Below are 21,604 nucleotides of genomic sequence, written 5' to 3'. Positions count from 1 at the left end.
AGATCTCGCATGGAGGAGTAAGCGACGCCTTGCAAAGAGGCAAAAAAAAATGTAAGCCTGCATATGTGTGATGGTAGCCAGGAAAAAAAATAGAAGAAAAGGTGACTCATGGTTTATCGAACTCCTAAGACTTTTTTTCAAGGACCACTTTATAATCTTAGTAATACTGCGTATCGTAAATGCCATAGGAATTAAAAATTAATCATAATCTTGTGATGATTACCTAATTTTCAGGAAAAATATGTTGAAATGTTACGAGAGTCATTTGTGCAAAACACTTGCCTATTTCTGGGCGGGGGGGGGGCGGGTTAATCTATGTTATGATAACAAATTCATATTACTTTTAGAGAGAAAAAAATGTACCATGTGCACCTCTCAATGCCATATACATATTAAAAGTTAATGTTAATAAAAATGATTCTTTCATTCTTTTCTTTACAGAAGATGAGATTTTAACATCAAAATCAATTTTATTGGCATGACGGCCCCCATACAAATGTATGCAATTCTCAAAATGAGAAACCTCATCGCAAATTATTTTGCAAGAACCCACTTTGAGTTTATAAAGCACATGAGCTACAGTTGAAGTGAGGCATGGCGCTTCAAGGAGGTTAAGCAGCACCAGACCTCGTCTCCAGCAGATACTCGGGCATGTCGAGGCCCGGCGACAGCTTGACTGTAGGAGCCAAAAGCCTCGGTGGAGTACACGTCATACGTAATAAGACGGGTGATTGTGTTTGGGCCAGCGGGGGCGGCAAAGGGCTAATGAGGCGTCGCGTTTCAACACCGGTGCATACTGTAAATACCTCACAAGGCGGCCACCCGATCGCTGCACATCCGTTGGTTAATGACCATGCCGTAAGATCTGCCCTCTCGAATAAATAACACCACGGCACAAGAAGATAGAAAAAAACCACTGTGATTGGAACGTCAGTGGACGGATTGTCGTGTTGCCGGTCCACTAACCAAATAAAAAACAGTTCAATCCACTTCATGGACAAACAATCAATTCCAGGTTGAACTGAGCCCTCTGCGGTCACTGAAGTTGTCGGAAGACGTATGTTGAACGCTGCTGACACCATCCCAGTGGTTCCTCGACCTCTCGAAAGTACTTTCCATCATAGCTGGGTCTTTTTTGGCCCAGATCAATTACCCAAGACATAAATAAGACAGTAGTTCCCATGGTCCATACTAGTAGACTATGGGCTGACTGAGAGACACAAGGATTTTCAGATTGTTTAAATATTAGACTGGTTGGCCAGGAAAATCCTTGTCCTTCTGAAGAGTGTCTTTGGTTGCCATGACTACGTAGACACTCCTGAAGACATGGAGGACCTCCCTTAAAGGCTTCATTGCCAAGGTTGAATTAGGGCTTCTGCTTCTTCACATCTTTTACGTCTTCATCAATATTGATGATGACAAGGTCCTGTTTGACTTGCGCGGCGCGGTGTCGACTTCGCCAGGCAATCCGTCATGTGAAGGTATCGTCCCTGTGATTCACGTTCGGCCCTCTGGTGGTGCCTCCTGACCGATTGCCTCTTCTCACTTGAGTAGCTGCCTTAGGAGCTCGCAAAAACATCAGTTGTAAATTTTGCTGTTCTACAAAACAGCAAATTGTGTAAAAATGAATGCACTGTTGGACACACGTATCGAGTCACACTGAGTGGAAATCAAAGGTCCATCATGTGACTCCCGTGATTCACGCCCCTCCCTCTAGCCTCTTGGCTCTTAAACGTCCGCCTCGGGAGCTCACCCCTGTGTTTGTAATGTGTTTGAGGACATTAGCGGAGGCGAGGCTGGCTTGAAGCTGTGTTTGAGCTCGCCTTCCTGCCGTCATTATTGGGGAGCTCTGCGCTTGTGCGCGCACTTCAAGGCAGCGCTGAGCTGCGACGACTTCACAGCCACCCGATAAAATGCCACGGTTGGCTATAAAAAGCATCCAGGTGGAGGATTTAAGCGTCGCGGCCACACAGCAGACGCTGCTTTTGGCCATGTTACTTCTCACTGACTCATTAGGTTTGGGTCTTTAGCGCCAGTGTGTGTTGAAATTGCTCTGTGATCAGCCCCAAGGGACAGACAGACTCAACCAACCGTAACTATCTGCCTGAGTGAACAACTTCAAACTAACCGAGCGACTACGAAACCCATGGTATGGAACTATCTGGCCGATGAAACTGACTTAGTAACCAGCTAACAAACCAACTGTAATTATCCAAGTGATCAAATTAATATTAACTAGCAGATTGAAGTAACTAACAACAAACTGACCAACCCGTTGCTCGAACGACAACTAGCCAAGAATTGTCTGACTGCTAACCAACCAAGCAACCAGTCAACCAAGGCAGCTTTCCGTTTCAGAAAATGTATCTCAAATTCATTTGTGTAAATGTAATACAAACATTTGACTTTTATTCACTCGCTATCATTGCATTTCTCTGATGGCTTCCCCACACAAATGCATAATTCGAAGAGTAAAATGTCTCACTGTTCGGCTGCCCGTATATTATATTGACACCCTGAAAGCTTGGTATTGCGTTTATTGCATCATTGTTTCATCATTCCATTCCAGAAAGATTGCGGTCATGCACGACATCGTAATGCTGAATGTCGGTCATTTGTCTGAGGCAGAATACACGGAACCGTCTTTATTTAACTTGTGAGACTGCACTTGGCGCGGCGAGGCTCTCATTTTCATTTTATTCACATGGCTCATTTCACATGATTCTTCACCGGCAGTCAGTGTGAAAATCAGATTACGACTGCCCTGCGACATACATAATTAAAACGTGGCATTGAACAGCAAATAAAATATTGGTTCTTAGGCGCAAAATGGCAGCTGGAATATCAATATGATTATCTTCCTGGGGGTCAGTTGGCTACGTGCAGGGTTACTTAGCCCACTGAATACAAATTAAAGCTACCTATACAAAATAATAAACACCTTTTATAACTTTATTTTGCTCAACACAATCTGTTTGTGTCGTGCAGATTTATTTCCGTCTTAAAGGTGGATCATGTCCATAAAGGGCATTGGAAGAGGGTTTACGAACCGTTTTTAACGTCTTTATTTGCTCCATGAATGCTTCCGATGAATGCAGTCACACACACACACACACACATTTTGGGAGATGCTTTTCTTTCCCCACTTTCCAAATCCTTTTCTGCCTCCATTAGTCGCGCTGTGTGTGGAAGGAACAGAGAGGCTCATGAGAGGAGGGCGTCTCTCTCCCAAAACAAGCAGAGCGCCGAGATTCACCGTACGAAGCACTCCGAGTCGCTAATGAAGTCATCGCATTCAGGGATCTGTTTATCATCTGGAGAATTTTCACAGAAAGCCGCAAAGTCGCAGGTGTTGTGCTTGGCGGTGCATGTTGTTTATCTGAGTGGTGGCTCCTATCACCTCCTCCACAAAACTTGCCGATGCCTCCTACAACAAAGAGGCGTGTTTCTTTTTTTTTTTTTTTTCATGATTTATTATAGAATCAAAATTAAAACTGAATGCACAACATTATGTGATCTGGGTGACCATTTTTGGACCATTTTCCATAATTCGGATCGAAAAACAAAACAAAACAAAAAAATGAATTTGATGAGCCAAATTAGGATTATTTGGCCTTGGCTCAAATCAGTACCAAGATGAGTGACATTGTGTTTACTGCTGCCATTGACATACTGTCCTCATTGAAGTCAGTCATATAGTATTGCAATGAATCAAACTGTAATCAGATTGAATTGTATCATATTAATTAATTACAGTGAATCATATCGGAATTGTAGTGAATCGGATCTTATAAGAGAGAATCCTTTGTTGATGTAGTTGAAGTGAATCAAAACGTAATTGGACTGAGTCTTGTCATAATTCGAGTGAATAGTATTGTATCAGATTTTGAGTGAATTCGACCATACAGTACTATAATTAGAGTAAATTGTATAAGTATTGGCTCGTAATTCAAGTGAATTGGATCTCATCTTAATTAGAACGAATCCTACCTTGACGAAATTGGAATGTATCATAAGTCAAGTAAATTGTATCATAATTAGAGGTAACCCCAGTTTGTCGTAATTACAGAGTATTGTGTCATCACTAGAGAACTGTATGTGTCATAATTACCGTACATTGTATCCTATTGAAATTAGAGTGAACCGTGCCTCATAATTCAACTGAAGCGTATCGTAAAAGGAGTGAATCTTATTGTATCGTGACTAATTAGAGTCAACCGTATCTTGTCATAATTGGAGGAATCATATTGTCTCATAATTAGAGTGCATCGTACCTTGTCAGAATTGAAGTCATTGTATCGTAGTCGAAATGAGTTGGATCATATAGTCTTTCGAGTGAATCGTATCTCCGAAAATTGGACTGAATGATATCATAATGTAGTTGGAGTGAATCGTGACGCATGATGAATGCATTGGCCAATACCGCCACTAGGGAGGCATGTTTATTTGGTAGTTGGCCTCCATCCACCCCTGGACATCCATTTTGGGGACGGCAGATTACATCCCGGACTTGTTGCCAGTCGGTCAAAGGGCACATAAAGAAACAGACACTCGGACATTTAACATTCATATCAATGAGATTTGTTTGTACCACTACACTATCAACCACCCTTCCACGATGACACAAAAACAACAAAGCCAATTTCCCTAAAATGTATGAAGGGATGGACAAAGTTAAACAGTTGGTCAAGGTAGCGCTGTATACTAAATTGCCTCTCATTGCCCATCCGCTCTTTTCTCGATAAAATCAGCAAGGTTTGGCATCGTTTCAGCGAGTCAAAGTTGATACCGAAGCACCACTCGGGACTGAATGGGCCTCCTGTGTACGACGCCTCCTGTCGGCCTTCGCGTGAACAAACGCAGCTGTCTAGAAATGGCAGCTGGCCAGGCGTGGGTTGCTCTTGTATATTCATCTGGAGCTGTCTGCACAGTTTGCTGGAGGAGTGTTTCATTTGCCCAGTGAAAAGGCGTATGCGAGGCCACGGTTTTGAGTTGCCATGTCTGAAGCATCGCCGCCGCCGCTTGCGGGAATTGGCCAGCGAGCCAGCTCATAAAACTTGTGTGTTTGTTTGTGGATTCGCCAAATAAGCTCACCTCGGAGACGCAGGCGTAAGTGCCGCCGCTATTAGCTTTGAGTAACGCCAGCGCGGCATTTCAATATGTCAGCCAAACGTAAGCTTTGCAGTGGAGCTGAGGGAAGCGGTTTGTTGTCATGTTGTGATCACAACAGGAAATGATCTTCACCACTTCTCCATGGAGATCCCCAACGCTAATAAACATTTGTCTTTGTACTGCCGTTACACATGAACAGAGAATTTTAAAGCCCTGCAAATACACGGTGAACCCCCCAAAAAACTATTCTGTCATCCCTAGATGTGTGTTTAATTTTGCATGATTTATTCGAGAAAAAATGCACTAAATTATATAAAAACATAATAATAGAGCATGTAAAGAAATTACCCGGTTTTATAATGTGTAATTACTGTAGTAACGTAGCAACCGTGCCTTTAAGTGGTGTGGACGAGTGAAAGATGTCAGGATCTGGAGCATTATAGTCCTTTTTTTCAATAAAGTCATCTATTTCATAATCAAGATCGGATTATTACGTTTAAAGTTGCTTTTTTAAAAATGTAATAAAATGAAGCTTTCATCATAATAACGAGTACATCTTGGAAAAACATGACTTTATTCCCACAGGAGTATGACTTTTTTCCCCTCAACAAAATGTCTTTGTTCTTGCGAAGATTATCATTTTTTTTCTTTCTAAAAACTTTATTTCGCCACAAAACGTAGACGTGTATTCGGTGTTATGATTACAAGGTGGGTCCATGGACATTTTTTGCTTTCCCTCAGTTCTTTACATGACATCCTCAAACTCACCTAATTTCGTATTCAACGAGACATTTGTTTACTTTGCTCCCCGACAAAAACAAACATGGACAGCAGAAGCCAAGTCACGTCCTCCCCGGAGACTTCCTGTCTCGGAATAATGCAGCTGACTCATGGGACCCCCACCAGGGAGCCACATAAATATACATAATGAGCCCCAAGCAAACAGAGGTGTGGGAGGGGGGACGGGCATGGGGTGTGTTGGGGGCGGGGATCTTCCACCTTACCTTAGCTAGCGTGTTGATGTTCCTCCCAGCTGGGCTTCCTGTCACACATCTCGCATGTCAGCAACGGCAGCAAACGAGCCTCGGGGGGACTTTTAGTCACCGAGGAAGGAAGGAAGTTTGACTTCAAAGCTTATATAGCCGAGTCAAGATTGTGTCCTTGGGTACCCTGAACAAAGATGGCGGCCGGGACACAGAAATATGGCGAAACAAAAGCCCTTGGTGTCTAATGGCATGGCGTGGGATAATGTCGATGTTTGTTGAGTACTCATCTCAGCTAGGATCAGATTTCGCGCCCGCCATTGACGCATGGTAAGTGTTATAAGAAAAATCGAAGGAGGGTTCTATTCCTGAATGATGGAGATCGCAGCCAGGCATCATGAATTATTGTGCTTCAAATTAAGATGAAACAAAAACTCTTGAGTGATGTTGAGTAACATAGATTCCTGTCCAAGAATCTTGAGCCCATGTCGTAAAACGAAAAAGTTGTGTCTTATATTCGTGCGGCTGTTTGCTGAAGGGCGTATTTACCAAACCCATACTGTGCCTCGTCTTATAGGAGCATAGTTTGGGGCTGTTTTCTGTTTCCCTCCCATTTCCTTCTGATTTTATTTTCATAGAAGAAAATCGAGGCGCCGTTTGGACAAAACCCAAAAGTTTGTTATTTTGGTTTCATTTGACCGAATTAGTTCATTTTTCAACATTTCAACGAGTCAAACTCCTCCGGTAGTTCATTCAATGGAAACCAAATGTTACCCACGTCTACCATTACGCAGGCTTTTCACAAGACTTTTTACATAACTGCAAAAATATATATATATTAGAAGCAAGTATCCTCAAGAGACAGGCGACGGTGAGAGTTAACATCTATTTTTCATTCGATATTCTGCATTTTTGCCATTGAGCGTGGCTGGGCATAATTGCAAGTTTGATCATTTGCCATGGAAAACGAAGCGCTACTATCTTGACATCAAGTTTTGTTGGTGGCTGGCTAAGGCTAATTAGCCCTATCCAGGAGCAGCACGACGCAAAAATAAATTGCTGTCCTCCGGTCATCTCCCCACGCTCGAGAATCAGACTATTCCGTTTGACGCGTGCTTTCAAGATTGAAGCGATTCATTTCCAAGTCAACATGCCAACAAGACAATTAACGATGAATTCTTGTGCTAAGTGCTCGGCTGCTCACCGCTGACACAAACAATCACAACGGCAAGACATTGATCAAGTGAGACACCGGTGCGAGTGCTTCGCCATCATAACAAGCGGCGATAATAGAGACGAGCCAAGGAGATTGTTGATTTCATCTGGCAAAATGAATTATCACGCAACCCTAGCATGGGTTTGAAACCCTACTTTCAAACCCAAAATCTGGATTCCAACTGTAATTTGTAACCCTAACCTCGTCTGAAATCACCTGATATCCTAATTTGAAACCCTACCTTCAAACTAGTTTACGCTTTAAAGCCTAATTCAAAGCTCTTACCATGTCTTAAAACCCTACTTTCAAACTCTCTTAAACTGAAACCCAAACAAATGTTTAAAACTCTTCTTTGGTACCCAAACTCCTGTTGGAAACCCTAACTCTATCTGGAAACCTTAATTTAAAACCCCAACCCTTGTTTGAAACCATATCCCTTGATTAAACCTCTAACTCTGGCTTGAAATCCTTCTTTGGAGCCCTAACATTGACCTGTTGCGTCTCGTTTGTGTGTTTGTTGCCGTCTGCGTGTTTTATTGTCAGCCCGCTCATGTCCAGCGAGATGCGTCCCGGTTCATCAATGACAGGCTTGGTGCGCGGATGCCAGGTGTGCTCATTTGTTGAGGGAATAATTGCGAATTAACAAGATAATGAGGCCTTGAGGGAGACGCTGACGAGATCGAAAGACTTTGATGGGCTTTGGCTGTCGCGTCAAAATGCAAACAATAAATGTTTCTGTTCAGCAGGGGTGTCCAAACTACAACACAGGGCCATTTGTGGCCCGCTGTATTATTTTATTTTATTTTTTTCCGCAGCTCTATAATATATATATATACAGCATATACAGTTGGACAAGAAACATCAATCTGTGAACCTAACGCTATCCTTAACCCTAATGATCCTCAAGTAAACACTGCTTTAAAAATTGTATGACAGACTGGTTTTAGCATGCTTAGTACATTTCCATTTTTCTGCAGCCCTCAAAGAAAAACATTTGCGGTTTAGGAAAGTTGTGGGGGAAAAAAAAAAGAGCCTTCGAAGAGATCCCATCAAAGTGCCCCCTTGTAACTATTGACCTGTTTACCTTCCCGCTCGCAGGTTGTGCGACTTATTTTTCAGAAGGAGCTCACGCGAATAAGAAAAACTTGTCAACATGTTTTGCAGCTAAATCACAAGTGTCACTTTCTCCATACAGCGGAGGCCACCAGACTCGCTGTGCGGCAAAACACAACATCAGTCAAGATGCTCACACCTGCACGCACTTTTTAAAGCAGGCTTGAAACCTTCATTTGAAAGCCTTACCTTGGCTTGAAACCAAAGAGGAAACCGTAACACTGCTTGCAAACCAAACCCTGCCTTAAATCTTTACTTGAAACCTTAACTTTGGCTTCAATGCGGAACTTCAAACCTTATTGGTGGTTTGATACCTGAACTTGAAGCCCTAATGTAGAATTAAAACACAAGTCATAACCAGTAACTCTTGCAATGATGAAAGCCTTGTTTGAAACAGTAACCCTGGTTTAAAACTCTAATTTGAAAACCTGGGTCTGGCTTTACCCTGGAAAATTATCATTTGACCTTTGACGCAACAGATCAAAGATGACAAATAAAATGAAAATAATAACATGATGCTGACAAGCCCTTCCCCCAAAAAAGTTTTACGGCAGTAAACAAAACTGTCAAAGCTTCCAAAGTCATCTAATGACTGGTGCGAGCTTGCATTCGAAAGGCAACACATCTTTGATGTGTTTATTTCCAAATCATCTTCATGCACTCAGGAGTCATGAACATTTATAAGATGCGCTGGCGTAGCTGCATGCCAACCCTCCGACCTCAAACACTCATGCGCACACACAAAAAAAACTCAATGTGGTTTCCCTTGACCCGATAAACAAAATTCACGAGCGTCTGCAACAGTATAGCGCCACCTGCACGTTTGCTGGCATATGACTTTGACTTACCGAGAGAGCAGAAAATCCAAAATGTCGAATCTATTTTTGACTATTATTAGATCCTCCGTCACACTTCCAATCCTTGTGCATTTTTCCTCAATTCACCGTGAATGTTATTGCGCCTTTTCCCAAAAACACTTCAGATTGGCAAAATCAGATTGACTATTAGATCAGGGATTGACAAAATGCTTTTCAAAATACGGAAAAATATGTGCATATACCGTTCAATGATGGCACAAAACTGCCAAACAGGAGACTAAAATTAAATGCAATTATTGGGGCGGTATTAGACCTAATGCAACTAAGACATGTCTGGTGGTGATATTACAACTGCAGTCGCCCCAAGCATATTTGAAGACTTTTTATTTCCCTTAAAAAAAAATTTCAAAAACATATTGAATATTTAACCGTGTTTTTGAGGATTATTTTCAGTATGTAAAGAAATACGAAAATTGTTTAGAGAAAAAAACGTTATGATAATATAAATAATTACGGGCCACGCAGAGTGTGGTGGTGGGCCTCATTTCACTGCGTCAAGTATGTTTTTTTTTTTGTAAAGACCCAGCGACATCTGTTTCAATCTATCCTTCCACTTTGCTCCTTGTACTGGTGAGACGTCAGACCTCTGACGGAATCGCTCCCCCGATAGATTTGCCGTGATGAAATCTTTATTTCAGGATTGACGCGTTAATCTGCGCAAACCTCTGGTGGCGTCGGGCCCTTATCTCCCGCTTGGTTTCCCACACACTTGGCACCCGAGTGGAAACTCGACAAGTGCTTTTTAATTAATTAGTGCCGGAGTTCATTTCTCAGCGAAAAAACGTGTTGTGTGTGTGTGTGTGCTTAATTAACATTTACAAGCAACTATTTGCCCACAGATGAGCTTTTCCACTCATGGCTGGAAACACACACGACCACAAAATAAAGTCGTTTATCTCCTGCACAAATTGCGGGGGGAGAACAATGGCGTGCGACACCAGGAAGTGATGTCGTCAGCGCCGCTTCTCGGCGGGGTCACGCCGGTGCCATCATATCCAATAGAGCTTTAATTGCATTAAAATGATGCGGGTAAATCATGGCGTGAAGTTGTTTTTTTTTTTTTTTATTGACTTTTCTTTCCCCGCAGGGAGAAAATTAAGGATTTCAGCCATTTTGTTTCCCATGGCAACTACACCCAGGATTGATTTCCGTGCAAGAAAAACAAGCTCGCTTGATAATTACATTTTGTACAAAATGCAAGGCGGTTCACATGTTGAAATGTAAAATGACATCTGGATGTCACCAAGCAGGCAGGGACACTTTGTCAGCATCTACTTTGCTTACCTTGTTCGGAAAGTGAATTTCTACAGTTTGGCAGGTTCACTGTTCAACTTTTTGGGTTCCTTATGTTGGAGAATTTGGTTTGTAGGACCCTCCTCAAAATCCGAACGACAACAGATTATAACTACCATATGTACCTCTAAATGCCATCGAAATGTCTTTTCTAGAAAATAGTAATTTTATAATCCCCAATTCATAATTCTTAGAGGAAGAAAAGTTGCAATGTTATAAGAACAAAAGTTGTGTTCTTTCCAAGAATATTTTGCCGGGGTAAAGAGTCATAATCTTGCATGATGAAAGTCGTATTTTTCCAAGATAAAGTCCTAATATGCTGTTAAAGTCAAAGTTTAATGAGGGAGGAAAGTCGTATTTTAACTTTATTCATGTAATATCTTGTCTTTATTCTGTAAAAGATACTTTTAATATCTCAATTTTTTTTTCAACACAGAGATGTCAGAATGATACATTACAATCCTATCAGAGATTTTAATTCGCCCAGAGCTAAAATAGAGGATGGTGTGTTTGTGGAATTAGTGCACCAGTACCCATACGTACAGTAGGTATGCACTTATTCAAATTGCAAAATCATGTTTTGCATTTTTTTATTTTATTTTTTTTGCAACACCACAGGGTCCCCAAATTTCAAAGGATCCTGACAAAAAACAACCACAGCGTTCTTTGTGAAGAAAAAAAAGATAAAAAAAAGAGACAGCCAGGAGACAAAAAAAAGAATGTGGGAAGCAAACATAAAGGCAGAGGATTTAAAATATTCATCACATGCTCGTTTCTTTTTTCTCCAGTCTGTCATAAGCTTTTGTAAGGCAAAGAAATTCAACTTTTGGCCAAACATCAACATTGTGTCAGGTAGGGTGCAACGAAAAATTCCAAACAATTTGAAGTTCTTCCACGGTGAGTGTGCATATGCTGTTGGTTCAAATGTCCACTGACTTCAACATATTACACTCTAATTATAAATTATCCAATTTCACGTTCATTTAGGCGGTCAAAGATAAATTGTATACGTTCATATTTGACTAAGGAAATGAGAAACTATTCACGAGACCTTACCTCCACAAGGTGTGGAGAGTGTGATGAGATCTCAAGAAGAGGAAATGAAAAGCAAGTGCCACAGAGCAGAGTTCATGATGTCGCCCTTACCACGAAATAAATCTGCAGATTCATCTTATCAAGCTAGGCAATTGCACTCATTATTTACACACATATCAAATTGTAGTGCTGAATTTGGTGGCCTGTTTCACTTTTTGCTTCTTGTCTTTGTGTCAAATTGACATTTTAGTTTTAGTCACCATACACTTTTTAGTCTAGTCAAGTTTTAGTCAACTAAAAGTCTGAGCATTTTAGACTTATTTTATTAAGAATTCCTCATGAATATTTAGTCTAGTTTTAGTTGACGGAACTGATGACAGTTTAGTCTCGTTTTAGTCAGTGTAAATTGTACTTTTAGTCTGTTTTCAGTAATGCAATTCTATTTAAGCCTGTTAATGTAGTGTAAGTGCCATATAGTATAGACGAAACCAACCACCACATTTTCTTTTAGCCAATTGTTAGCTTTGATTTGAATTATGTTCTGCATCATCATTATTTTACCAACCAGGTATGTTGGAAGCACATACACATCCATTTAAATAGAGTAACATCACGGTGCCAGAAAAAAAAAAAATCCATTCAAGTTTAACAGAAATCTGAACAAGGTGCTTGGGGAAAAACAAGTGCAAATAAAATGCATGATGTGTTGTGTAGCATACGGAAGCAAATAGCAGTCTCAACAGCAACTAAATAAAGTAAACTGTAACCGCCTGGAGGTGTGGTTATTTGAAGACTGGTTGTCACAAACCACGACAAAAACAATAGTCCAGCACACATTTTTGACATCAAATAACCAGCAGTCTCAACAGCAACAACAGCAAGTGTTGACTTACCTCAGTTTGATTTTGGGATGCCTGGAGATGTCTCCTCAGATTCGTGGTGGGGTTTTTTTTCCTGTGATTTTGTGGCCGCATGTCATCCCATCTTTTCCCGCAACGTATTCCGTGTCCCTTTCCTCCACGTAACGAAATCGTGTCCACATGCCGTTTCTTCTTTTCCTCCCAAAGACATCGGTCGCTTTCCTAAGACAACCAGGTGCATCTGGCATCTGCATCTTCTGACTCCAATTGAGGAAGTAACGCGACCCCGCGCACACCAAACACTGGAAACAGAAATAAACCGCAAAATCATCATCATCATCATCATCATCATCATAAAACTACTAAACGAGATAAAACAACGTTAATGTAATGATGTTCATCTTGTCTTCTTATTCGTTAAGTAGGGTTGAGGTTTCTTTTTATCCGACGATAATCTTCTTATTTAGTGAAGAGAAAACTCCCTTACCTTGCTGACACTGCAGCCTTCTTCGGAGCTGTCACTGCTTCCTCGTGACGTGTCTAAAAACAGATGACCCGGGGGAACCTTCAAAATAAGGCTCTCTGACCCGATCAAGGTCTGCGCTCCAACACCCCGCCGCCGTTGGAGGATGGCGTCCCAGGTGTGTGGACGTTGTAACATTTTGTAACATTTACATTACAACAAAATGTTGTAACATTTTGGCAAGTCTCGTTTTGGTCAACGAAAATGAGGAGACACTTTAGCACACTCACAATCACTCTTAGGGTCAATTTAGAGTGATCAATTAGCCTACCATGCATGCATGTTTTTGGAATGTGGGAGGAAACCAAAGTACCTGGAGAAAACCCACGCGGGGACGGGGAGACAATGCAAACTCCACACAGGAATGCCGGGGTCGGAATCAAACCCACGACCTCTGAACTGCGACATGCCAACCAGTTGATCACCGTACTGCCCCAGTCTAAAATATTTACTGTAAAAACATTAACATTTTTTAATGTCCGAAAATTATGACCAATCGTTATCAAAATTCACATGCACATCTCTACTGACACCCACTTCAAACTATGAAAATATCAAAAACAATCAGCATATATAAGGTCATAAAATACAAAATATTGTGGGCAACAACCCTGCTGCGTGACAATTATGGCCTCGCGTGGAGAGAGTTCTCCGAAAACTCCCTATGGCCACCACACCTCTGGCTTTAACAAATGGTATGCTAACAAACGCTAACAATCGGGTTTAGGCACTTCGACCTACCAAGGCTTCAGGTTACTTTTCCAGGTTCAAAAATCTAATTTCAAGAGTATAAAAGCTGAAACATTTGTAATGTCACCACTTTAGAGAAACCGTAAAAAATGATTATATCATACAAAGCTTGAGATAAACACATTCATGCAAATCTTTGTTGACCTGGCACTTGCTCCAAAAATCATAATCTTAAACTCTTTCATCAGGCCTCCGAAGTGGCTCACTATGAGGATCGTTTGCTCACCAGCCTCCGTCAGACACAAGCTTGCGGCTCTGCCTCCTCTACTGCCCCACGGAGTGTCATTATGTCCATCCGTTGCAATATTCCCACCATAAACCCACACATGCTGTAAAAAGGCCTCCTTAATTAACTTCAAAGCTGTGGACAACACAACAATACGTGTCCAGATGACGGCCCATGTCAGAGGGTGTTTAAAAGGCCACGTGGATTAAAAAGAACAAACGCCGATCTGATAGTATCCAGAAGAAACGATGCAGGAAGAAGACAAGCGTGCACTTTCTCACGTAATATCCACCCACGTGGATATCGCAACTTTATTGAGCAATAAAAAATATACACAAGGAAAATATCCCTTTCATTTTTCCCCATAGTGTTTTTCGTTCTTCTGAAAATCTCATCCTCGTAGTAGTTCCACACCAAGGAGCCAGGATCAAAAAACAAACAGATTCTCAGTTCAGAAGGTAAAAACCATTGAACAATAGATCCGTTACTTCATTTTGTCAGCAAAGATTCCAAAAGGTTTTCATTCTGGATTGGTCTGAGAAGGAGTGAAGTGGCACACTAAGTCTTCATGTTCATTTCTGCCTCGGCGTAGAGTTCTGCCAGTCTCTGGAACTGAGGCCCCCAGTCGTCCAGGTAGTGATAGTCTTTCTCCAACTGCGCTTCCGTCCCCGGAGAATCCAAAGGACTGATGGAGCCCGTGGGTGAACCCTGGCCCTCGTAGGCGTAGGTCTGCAGCGAGTCGTAGGGCGGCCCGCTGGTGTCCATGTTGGCCTCGACCAGTCTCTGCTTGATGAACTCGTGCACGTCCACCTCGTCCAGTTGCAGAGAGGGGCTGCGGTGGCCGCGAGGTCCGCCCCCACCACCGCACAGCTGCCTGGCCTCAGGGCGCACGTCCCGCCGGAACTTGAGCTCCTCGGCAGCGGCGGGGTTACGGAGGGCGATGATATCGAAGGCCTCGGTGTCTTCCTCCCCGCCGCCCTCGTCGTCGTAGGTGACCACGTTCTCGCGGATGTCCTCCTCCGAGATGATGAGCGGCTCCTTTTTGCTACGCTTCAGCGTCACGAACAGAACCACGATGGCTGCACGATGGAAACAACAAAAACAACAAAACAATGAAACCGCAAGCATGGATAGAGTAGGGACCGAGCCCTGCCTGGACTAGTTCAGTTCAGGATACTCAATTGTCCCAAAGGGGCAACTTGTTTTCCAGTCAGGGTGAAAGACAGTCAAGTCAATTTAGGAGAAAGTACACTATACAGACAAGACCTAGACAGTTGGCAGATAACAGCAAAGACACACACTGGTTATCCTTTAGCCGTGCAAAAATTCAACCGTATTGCTGGAGGGCAAATGGAGTCTCTGGTCCAATTTGTCCACTATGAGGGAACCCTAAATCTCCAGCCTGAGGGAAGGACCGCAAAGCAGTGGTGAAGAGGGTGTCCTTCCCAGACGAGTACGGCTTTGGCCTTTTTAAGGACCATCTTTTCGAAGTGGAGTCAAGTGCCAAGTGGCACCGATAAGTTTTCTAACCACTTTCACAATGTGAACCAAGTGCATTTTGTAAGTTGTAAGAACAGACGAGATACAAAACTGATAAACTTCAATTTCTGGTCTGCAAATAATTTAGAGTTGGCTTTAGGGTGGTACCAGGTGGTGCTCTTATTTTGTTAAAACGTCTAATCATTTATTCAAATTCCAATTTCTTGACAACAGGAGCGTGAGAGAAAGGAGTACTTTAAGAATTGTGTTATAATCACTGTTGCCAGTTACCTTGAAAAAATAACTAGTTACCTTATTACTAATCTATAAGATTTTTGTTTTGTTGAATTTGACAGACTGGTAGTGTTTTTGAAGCTAGATAACATTTGACAGAGTGGGCATCCTACCTAATTATTTAATTTAGTTGACACAAACTCAAACGAGTGACTGGATTTCCACCGTCATTTTCATGTGGTCAGAATGTGACATGACGCATACGTGACACAACTCAGTCATGTCGTCGTTGTTAATCGCAATACAGTAACACACTCACCCTGCAAAGTAACTGTAGTGAGATTAATTCATTCAGAAAAGCAAAACCTTGGATTGGTTGTTACTGTTAAAAAAAAAGAGTAACACATGAATTTCTCACATGTGACCGTCAACACTGGTTATAATGTATCTGAAACATATCTCCGGTGATAAATAAGTGATGTCACTTTACAGTAATTACTGACCTGAATTAAGTTTTTGCCAGTGGATTATTTCTTGTCCTATTTGTTTCTGTTTTGCAAATTGGCAGTTATCAGGAAAACAAGCAACAATTGCATTCAAAGAATGCATCACTGTTCATTAGCATTATGCGTCTTACATTTTTATGTGTGTTCTATTTTACGTTATTGCTTTTCTCTAGAGATTGTTGAGTGCGTTCTATAAATAAATGTGAGTTCCGTGTTAAATTAACTGGATACAACCCCATTAAAGTACGTCTGCTGTGTTGCTCATGCTAATGCCGGCATGAATTCACAACCCAAATGTTTTGCCTTGTAAACACACCCTGATTTGCATTTATTTATTTTTTATGCGTATATTTTCAGATTCTCAGAACAGGACAATAAACACCAGCCGAGCATATCGGAGTTGTAAATCAATAACACGCTTCAGCTGACGGTGGTGACGCTTCCGACGCAAGCTGTCCGCTTGACGAGCGCGCGCGTCTCGTCACCGTCGGTGTCGTTAATTTCCGCCGCATGCTGTGATGGAAGGGGAATATGGTTGCACATGTAATCATCTCATTGGAATGCAGCAGAATGGTTACAAAGATGAAGCGGAGGTTTTTAAGACCAGGGAAAGTGATCTATCATCTTTCAGCAGGACTGGCCAAAGACCGTAGGAACCGACCAATATGTATTTTTTTTGGCCAATGACGATTTTTGGCAGAAAAAAGACCAAAGACCAAATAATCGGTGATTAATTAAAAAAATATATAATGGATACATTTTTTTTTTTTCTCTCCAATGCATTTCAGTGGGCGTCAATTATATGTGGAGTTTTGATATTTGCCGTTATTTATCCGTCAGACCCGAAAACATAGTTTTGCTAAGATTGTGGTATCATATCCCCAAAAAGACTTGATAATGTAATTCCTGACAAAAAAAAAAAATCAATTTTGGATTGAGGGTGTACCATAACAAAATGGCAACTTTCCATTATCACTGTGCATTCGGTAAAATGAATCCACATTTTGTATATGGATCTGTGATAATCCTCCATGAGTTATTGATTAAGCGTCCTCGGGTCTCTTGAAAGGTGATTAATAAATCCAAGTTATTTTCACCGTTATAGTTATTGATGCTTTGCGCTTCTTCTGATGTCTAACATGTTAACGCCACCACCTGCTCAAATAAATGGCGTCTTTTTCCAGCATCTAAAAGGGACTTCATTTCACTCCATTAGTGCACACTCAGCACAGACTAATCCAGTTCATCAAAATCAAAAGCGAACTCTTAAAATAGATTCTTTTTTTTTTTTTTAATACTAAATGACAGATAAGAGGCGTCTCGACAATGGATAAACAACAGATTTCATTCTAACGTGGGGATAATGCGGCGATACGAGCGTGCTGGCTGTTGATAAGCGATGCTCGAAGATGACGACACGGTTGCTGTGGAAAAGCAAGATAAGCAGAGTCGAGCTTTCACACAAATGTGCCGCTCCTCAAACTTTATTCTGACATTTGGATTGTGCGGAATGGAGCAACACGGGCTCGCTTTTTGACCCTGGATTATTTTGCCTTGTTTTTTCTATCAAATCGGTGAGAATAACGTTAACATTAATTATGTGGTATATTGTATTATCTCTGTCACTTTTTTGACTTATATGTCGTTGTTTTGTTACATTGCAAAGAATGTTTGGCATGGATTATGACTATACATAAGTACATTACTGACACATTTTTTGGGACTGGATTATTTCTAAATAGCTAATTTACCTACCTGTGTATTATACAGAGTGCTCTACTTACCTATTGCCTACTTTTTATACTTGTATGTACATATAGTTTGTAAGACGGTGTGTTGCAGTTTCACGATGTGGTTCAGTAAAACATCCCAAAAGAAGCTCCAACTTCAATTGGATTCAGATTTTATTTGCAATCCAGTCATTTATGGCCGAAATCTATCGATAAATCCATCAGTTAATTTTGCTTTTTTTTTTACTCTGGATTATTTCAAAGTCATTCAGTTGATTTCGATTCTGTTTTGAGCGGGTGTCTGTTGGACTATTTTTCAGATCTGTGGATAATTTCCCATCTGCTTTCTTATTTATACTGTGCATTGTGGTGGTTAACATGAATAAGCGTTCACTGGAAGAACTTGAATGTGACCTTGGCCAAGTCGTAACCAGCATTCATTTCCTCCTTTGACGTTTCAGTGCGGCTACATTGTTTCAACATTCGACACGCAATCTGGCAGGAAAGCCTCTGCTACAACCCACTCGTGTCCCTCTCGAGGTGGAGTGGGGATTTTTTTTTTTTTTTCTGACCGAGGAAAGCCAGCGTGAATATGCATCATCTTCAAGCACTAACACCCCAAGACAGCAGCTAGCACTATGTGTTCTATCGCATCATGTCCGGTCCGGAACGCCTGGCGGGCCACGAGACGAGCTGACGCTGGATGTTTTTCGACGCCTTTCCCGATTCCTTCGCATAACATCATGCAACGTTTTTTTTGTTGTTGTTGTTGTTTTTTTTAGCCCTGGTACAGTTCAAAAGTTTATGTACAAATCCTCCGTGGAGGCGGGTTTCCATAAAGTTGTCGTCTTTTGTTGTCGGAGGCAAAGACAAAAGTGACGGCCATGAGGAGCAATGTTGGGGATTACAGTATTGTGGATTGTCAGAGCGGATTGAATTAGGCCGTTCTATTTTTTGACTGTGGATTATTTCTCGTTGATGTGTTTGTTTCCATTGTGTAAGGTGGCAGTTGTTAAAAACTGCAGAGAAGAGCCATCACATTAATCTTATTACGTGTGCAGTACACTGCATGTGTATGTGCCCTCGTTTGTGCTGTGGACTTCCACTTAATTCTATCGTGCAGTTGGTGGTTATCATACATAATAAGCAACCATGTTAATCATATGACTCATACATTGCACACGCATGTGTCCATGCGTGACCCAACAGGCTATCGACTTTTTGATGTTTTTTAACTTTGTAGATTATTTCTAATTCTTCTGCTTATTTCTGTTGTGCAAGGTGCTAGTCATCATCAATAACTGGTGATAGGAGTTATCATAATATTATTTAGACATATGCTGTACATTGCATGTGTAGACCGTGTCACCGTTTTTACTGTGTGGATTATTTCAAATCGTATTTATTTTCTATTAAGCGACATGTCAGCTGTCACAAACAGATTTTTGGGGGTTCTCTAGATTATTTTTATTCATTATTATTTTTGCTGTTGTATAAAATGTCTGCCGTATTCACATGAATTCATGGAAATTTATTTTTTTTCTTCCCCTGTGTGGATTATTTGTTGCCCTTTTGCTTCTTTCTATCATGCAAGGTGGCAGTTTTAAGACACATACATTACACTGCATGTGCCCTTGTGCCAGAAGTCACTTCTTTGGGCTGTTTTTCCTTTGTGGATTATTTCGAATGATATCTTTTGCATGGCGCATCAGAGCACTCACACAAACCGAACATGCCGTACTTGAAATGTCATGTGGACCCAAGCACAGTTTGGATGGCCTTTAGTGAGCGGCGGAAAGTTGTCATGCAAGCTGCAGACTGGACTGAGTGATCTTCCCGTCTCCTTTGTCCTCCCCTCACGTCGTCCTCTTGCCGCATCCTTCACAACCTCCTCCGTTTCCTCTCCTGCCCTCCAGGCCTCTTTCTTTCTTGCCAGGCTCATTCTGAATCCCACCTGCATCCTCAAAAGTTCATTCATCCTCCTTCCTCTGTCCCACCCGCCGCAAGTAAAAAAGACCGCTTTTATTAATTTACTAGTTCAAAATGTATTAATGTTAAGCCTAGGAATACTTTTATTTTATAAAATAAAAAAACAAGTAGCTCATTTATATAAAGTGGAACCCAGAAGAGACTATTTTTTGAAGTAATTATGAGACGTCAACAAGAAGAAAAAAAATGTATAAAACAATCTTTATTCTAGAATGTCATTGTTAAAAATGGTCATTTTTATGTTAAGTAGGGTTCTCAATATCTGATTAATGTAACTATTATAGTGACTTGGAACCTAACTTGTTTACTTTTAAAATCAAGTATTCAGTAAAGTAACTCAGTTATCTTTTCAAGGTAACAGTGCCAACAGTGAACAAAAATCAAGGAGCTACTGTACTTTTCTACTTAGGTCCAGAGTGTGACTACTTTTGCCACCAGTGCCCAACTCACCCAGCAGGATGACGATGCACAAAAGGATGGCGATGAGCGCTCCGGTGCTGAGGCCTGCCGATGAGAGGAAGGCCTCGCCTTGGCACATGCGGATCTTGCCGTGCCGCTGGCATGGGCACACGTGCAGCGTCAGGGTGCTGGTGCCGCTCAAGGACGGCTCGCCACTGTCCCACACCACCACGGGCAGCTCGTACAGCTCCTGCGTCAGGTGGTTGAAGCGCCGCCGCCGGGCCAAGATGCTCGCTGTGCTGTCTGTGGCATCAAAACGAGGCCGCTTAGTAAAACGCAACCACTCAACTTTATTTATAGAGCAGTTTAAAAACAACCACAGCTTCGATGAGTTAATAAGGACAAATAAAAAAATCTTGAAATGAACCATAAATATATGTTGATCATAAAATCATCCACATAGCAGTGAAAGAAAATACCATGCTTTCTTAAGATGGAACCCAGAGGCAGCAAATACAATAGAAAGAGCAGAGGCCCCAAAATTGAACCCTGTGGAACACCATACGAAAGTGGGACGCAGAGCAACCAAGTCCTGCCTGTCAAATAGGATCGAAACCACTCTCAAGTGCTGCCACTAATGCCCACCTGCTGCTGCAAATGAGCCAACAGAATACTGTGGTCCACTGTATCGAACGCTGCAGTCAAGTCCAACAAAACAAGACACGCATAGTCTCCAGCGTCATTAGTAATAATTGAATATATATTTTTTTAAATACAGGGCTCTTGATCTCATAAATGCTCGGAAGAGCAGCTTAACGAAAAAAAGCGGGCCATATGCAGTCTGCAGGCTATGATTAATGAAAGGTCTGAATGAGAATGTGAATGCTTGTTTGTCTATGTGACCTGTGATTGGCTGTCGTCCAATCCAAGGCGTGCCAGTGGGTATAAAATAACTCGGATGGATGCACATTGGCACCTCCTACGTGCTGAGAGATCGGCCTCTTTCGCCAGCCTCCTGTGAATAATTGCTCTGATGGACAGTGGGAACGACAACACTCACTTCAAGCTTTATTAAATCGGACTCGCCGTATCAGCGAATCAGCACGCAGGCGGGTTGGCAGCCGGGTGGTAAGGAGATGGGGGCGTGGGGGATGTGAATGTGTGCATGCAAAAGACTTGAGTGGATGCAGGCAGCTGTGTTCCACAGCACATCAATGTGATGTCGCAGCATTAGGAGTAACTGGGGATTCAGAGTCTTGCTCAAGGACACTTCGACAT

At 41.8% G+C, this 21,604-nt stretch overlaps 2 protein-coding genes across 6 annotated transcripts in view; both read right to left on the bottom strand.

Annotated features, from left to right (window-relative positions):
• The window catches only part of LOC147127122 (serine/threonine-protein kinase H1-like), a 75,209-nt gene extending 62,177 nt beyond the window's left edge, over nt 1-13,032 (bottom strand). For both annotated transcript variants that reach the window (XM_086021078.1, XM_086021079.1), the window contains exons 1-2: nt 12,978-13,032; nt 12,524-12,792 (exon numbers count right to left, since the gene is read on the bottom strand). The gene's annotated coding sequence lies outside the window, so the exon portion shown is untranslated. The remainder of the gene's footprint in view (nt 1-12,523; nt 12,793-12,977) is intronic.
• A 1,225-nt stretch (nt 13,033-14,257) lies between these two features.
• LOC147127121 (cadherin-18) overlaps nt 14,258-21,604 on the bottom strand; it is a 140,043-nt gene continuing 132,696 nt past the window's right edge. For all 4 annotated transcript variants that reach the window (XM_086021594.1, XM_086021593.1, XM_086021595.1 and 1 more), the window contains 2 exons: nt 20,378-20,629; nt 14,258-15,068 (listed from right to left, as the gene is read on the bottom strand). In XM_086021594.1, coding sequence (XP_085877720.1) covers nt 14,548-15,068; nt 20,378-20,629 — 773 coding nt within the window. In that variant the 3' untranslated portion in view covers nt 14,258-14,547. The remainder of the gene's footprint in view (nt 15,069-20,377; nt 20,630-21,604) is intronic.

The sequence above is a fragment of the Filicampus tigris genome, chromosome 21, assembly GCF_054856515.1.
Source record: "Filicampus tigris isolate MCC_2025a chromosome 21, RoL_Ftig_1.0, whole genome shotgun sequence".
Lineage (NCBI taxonomy): Eukaryota > Metazoa > Chordata > Actinopteri > Syngnathiformes > Syngnathidae > Filicampus > Filicampus tigris.
Note: the sequence above shows the minus strand (reverse complement) of the source record. Positions and strands in the feature narration are given on the sequence as shown.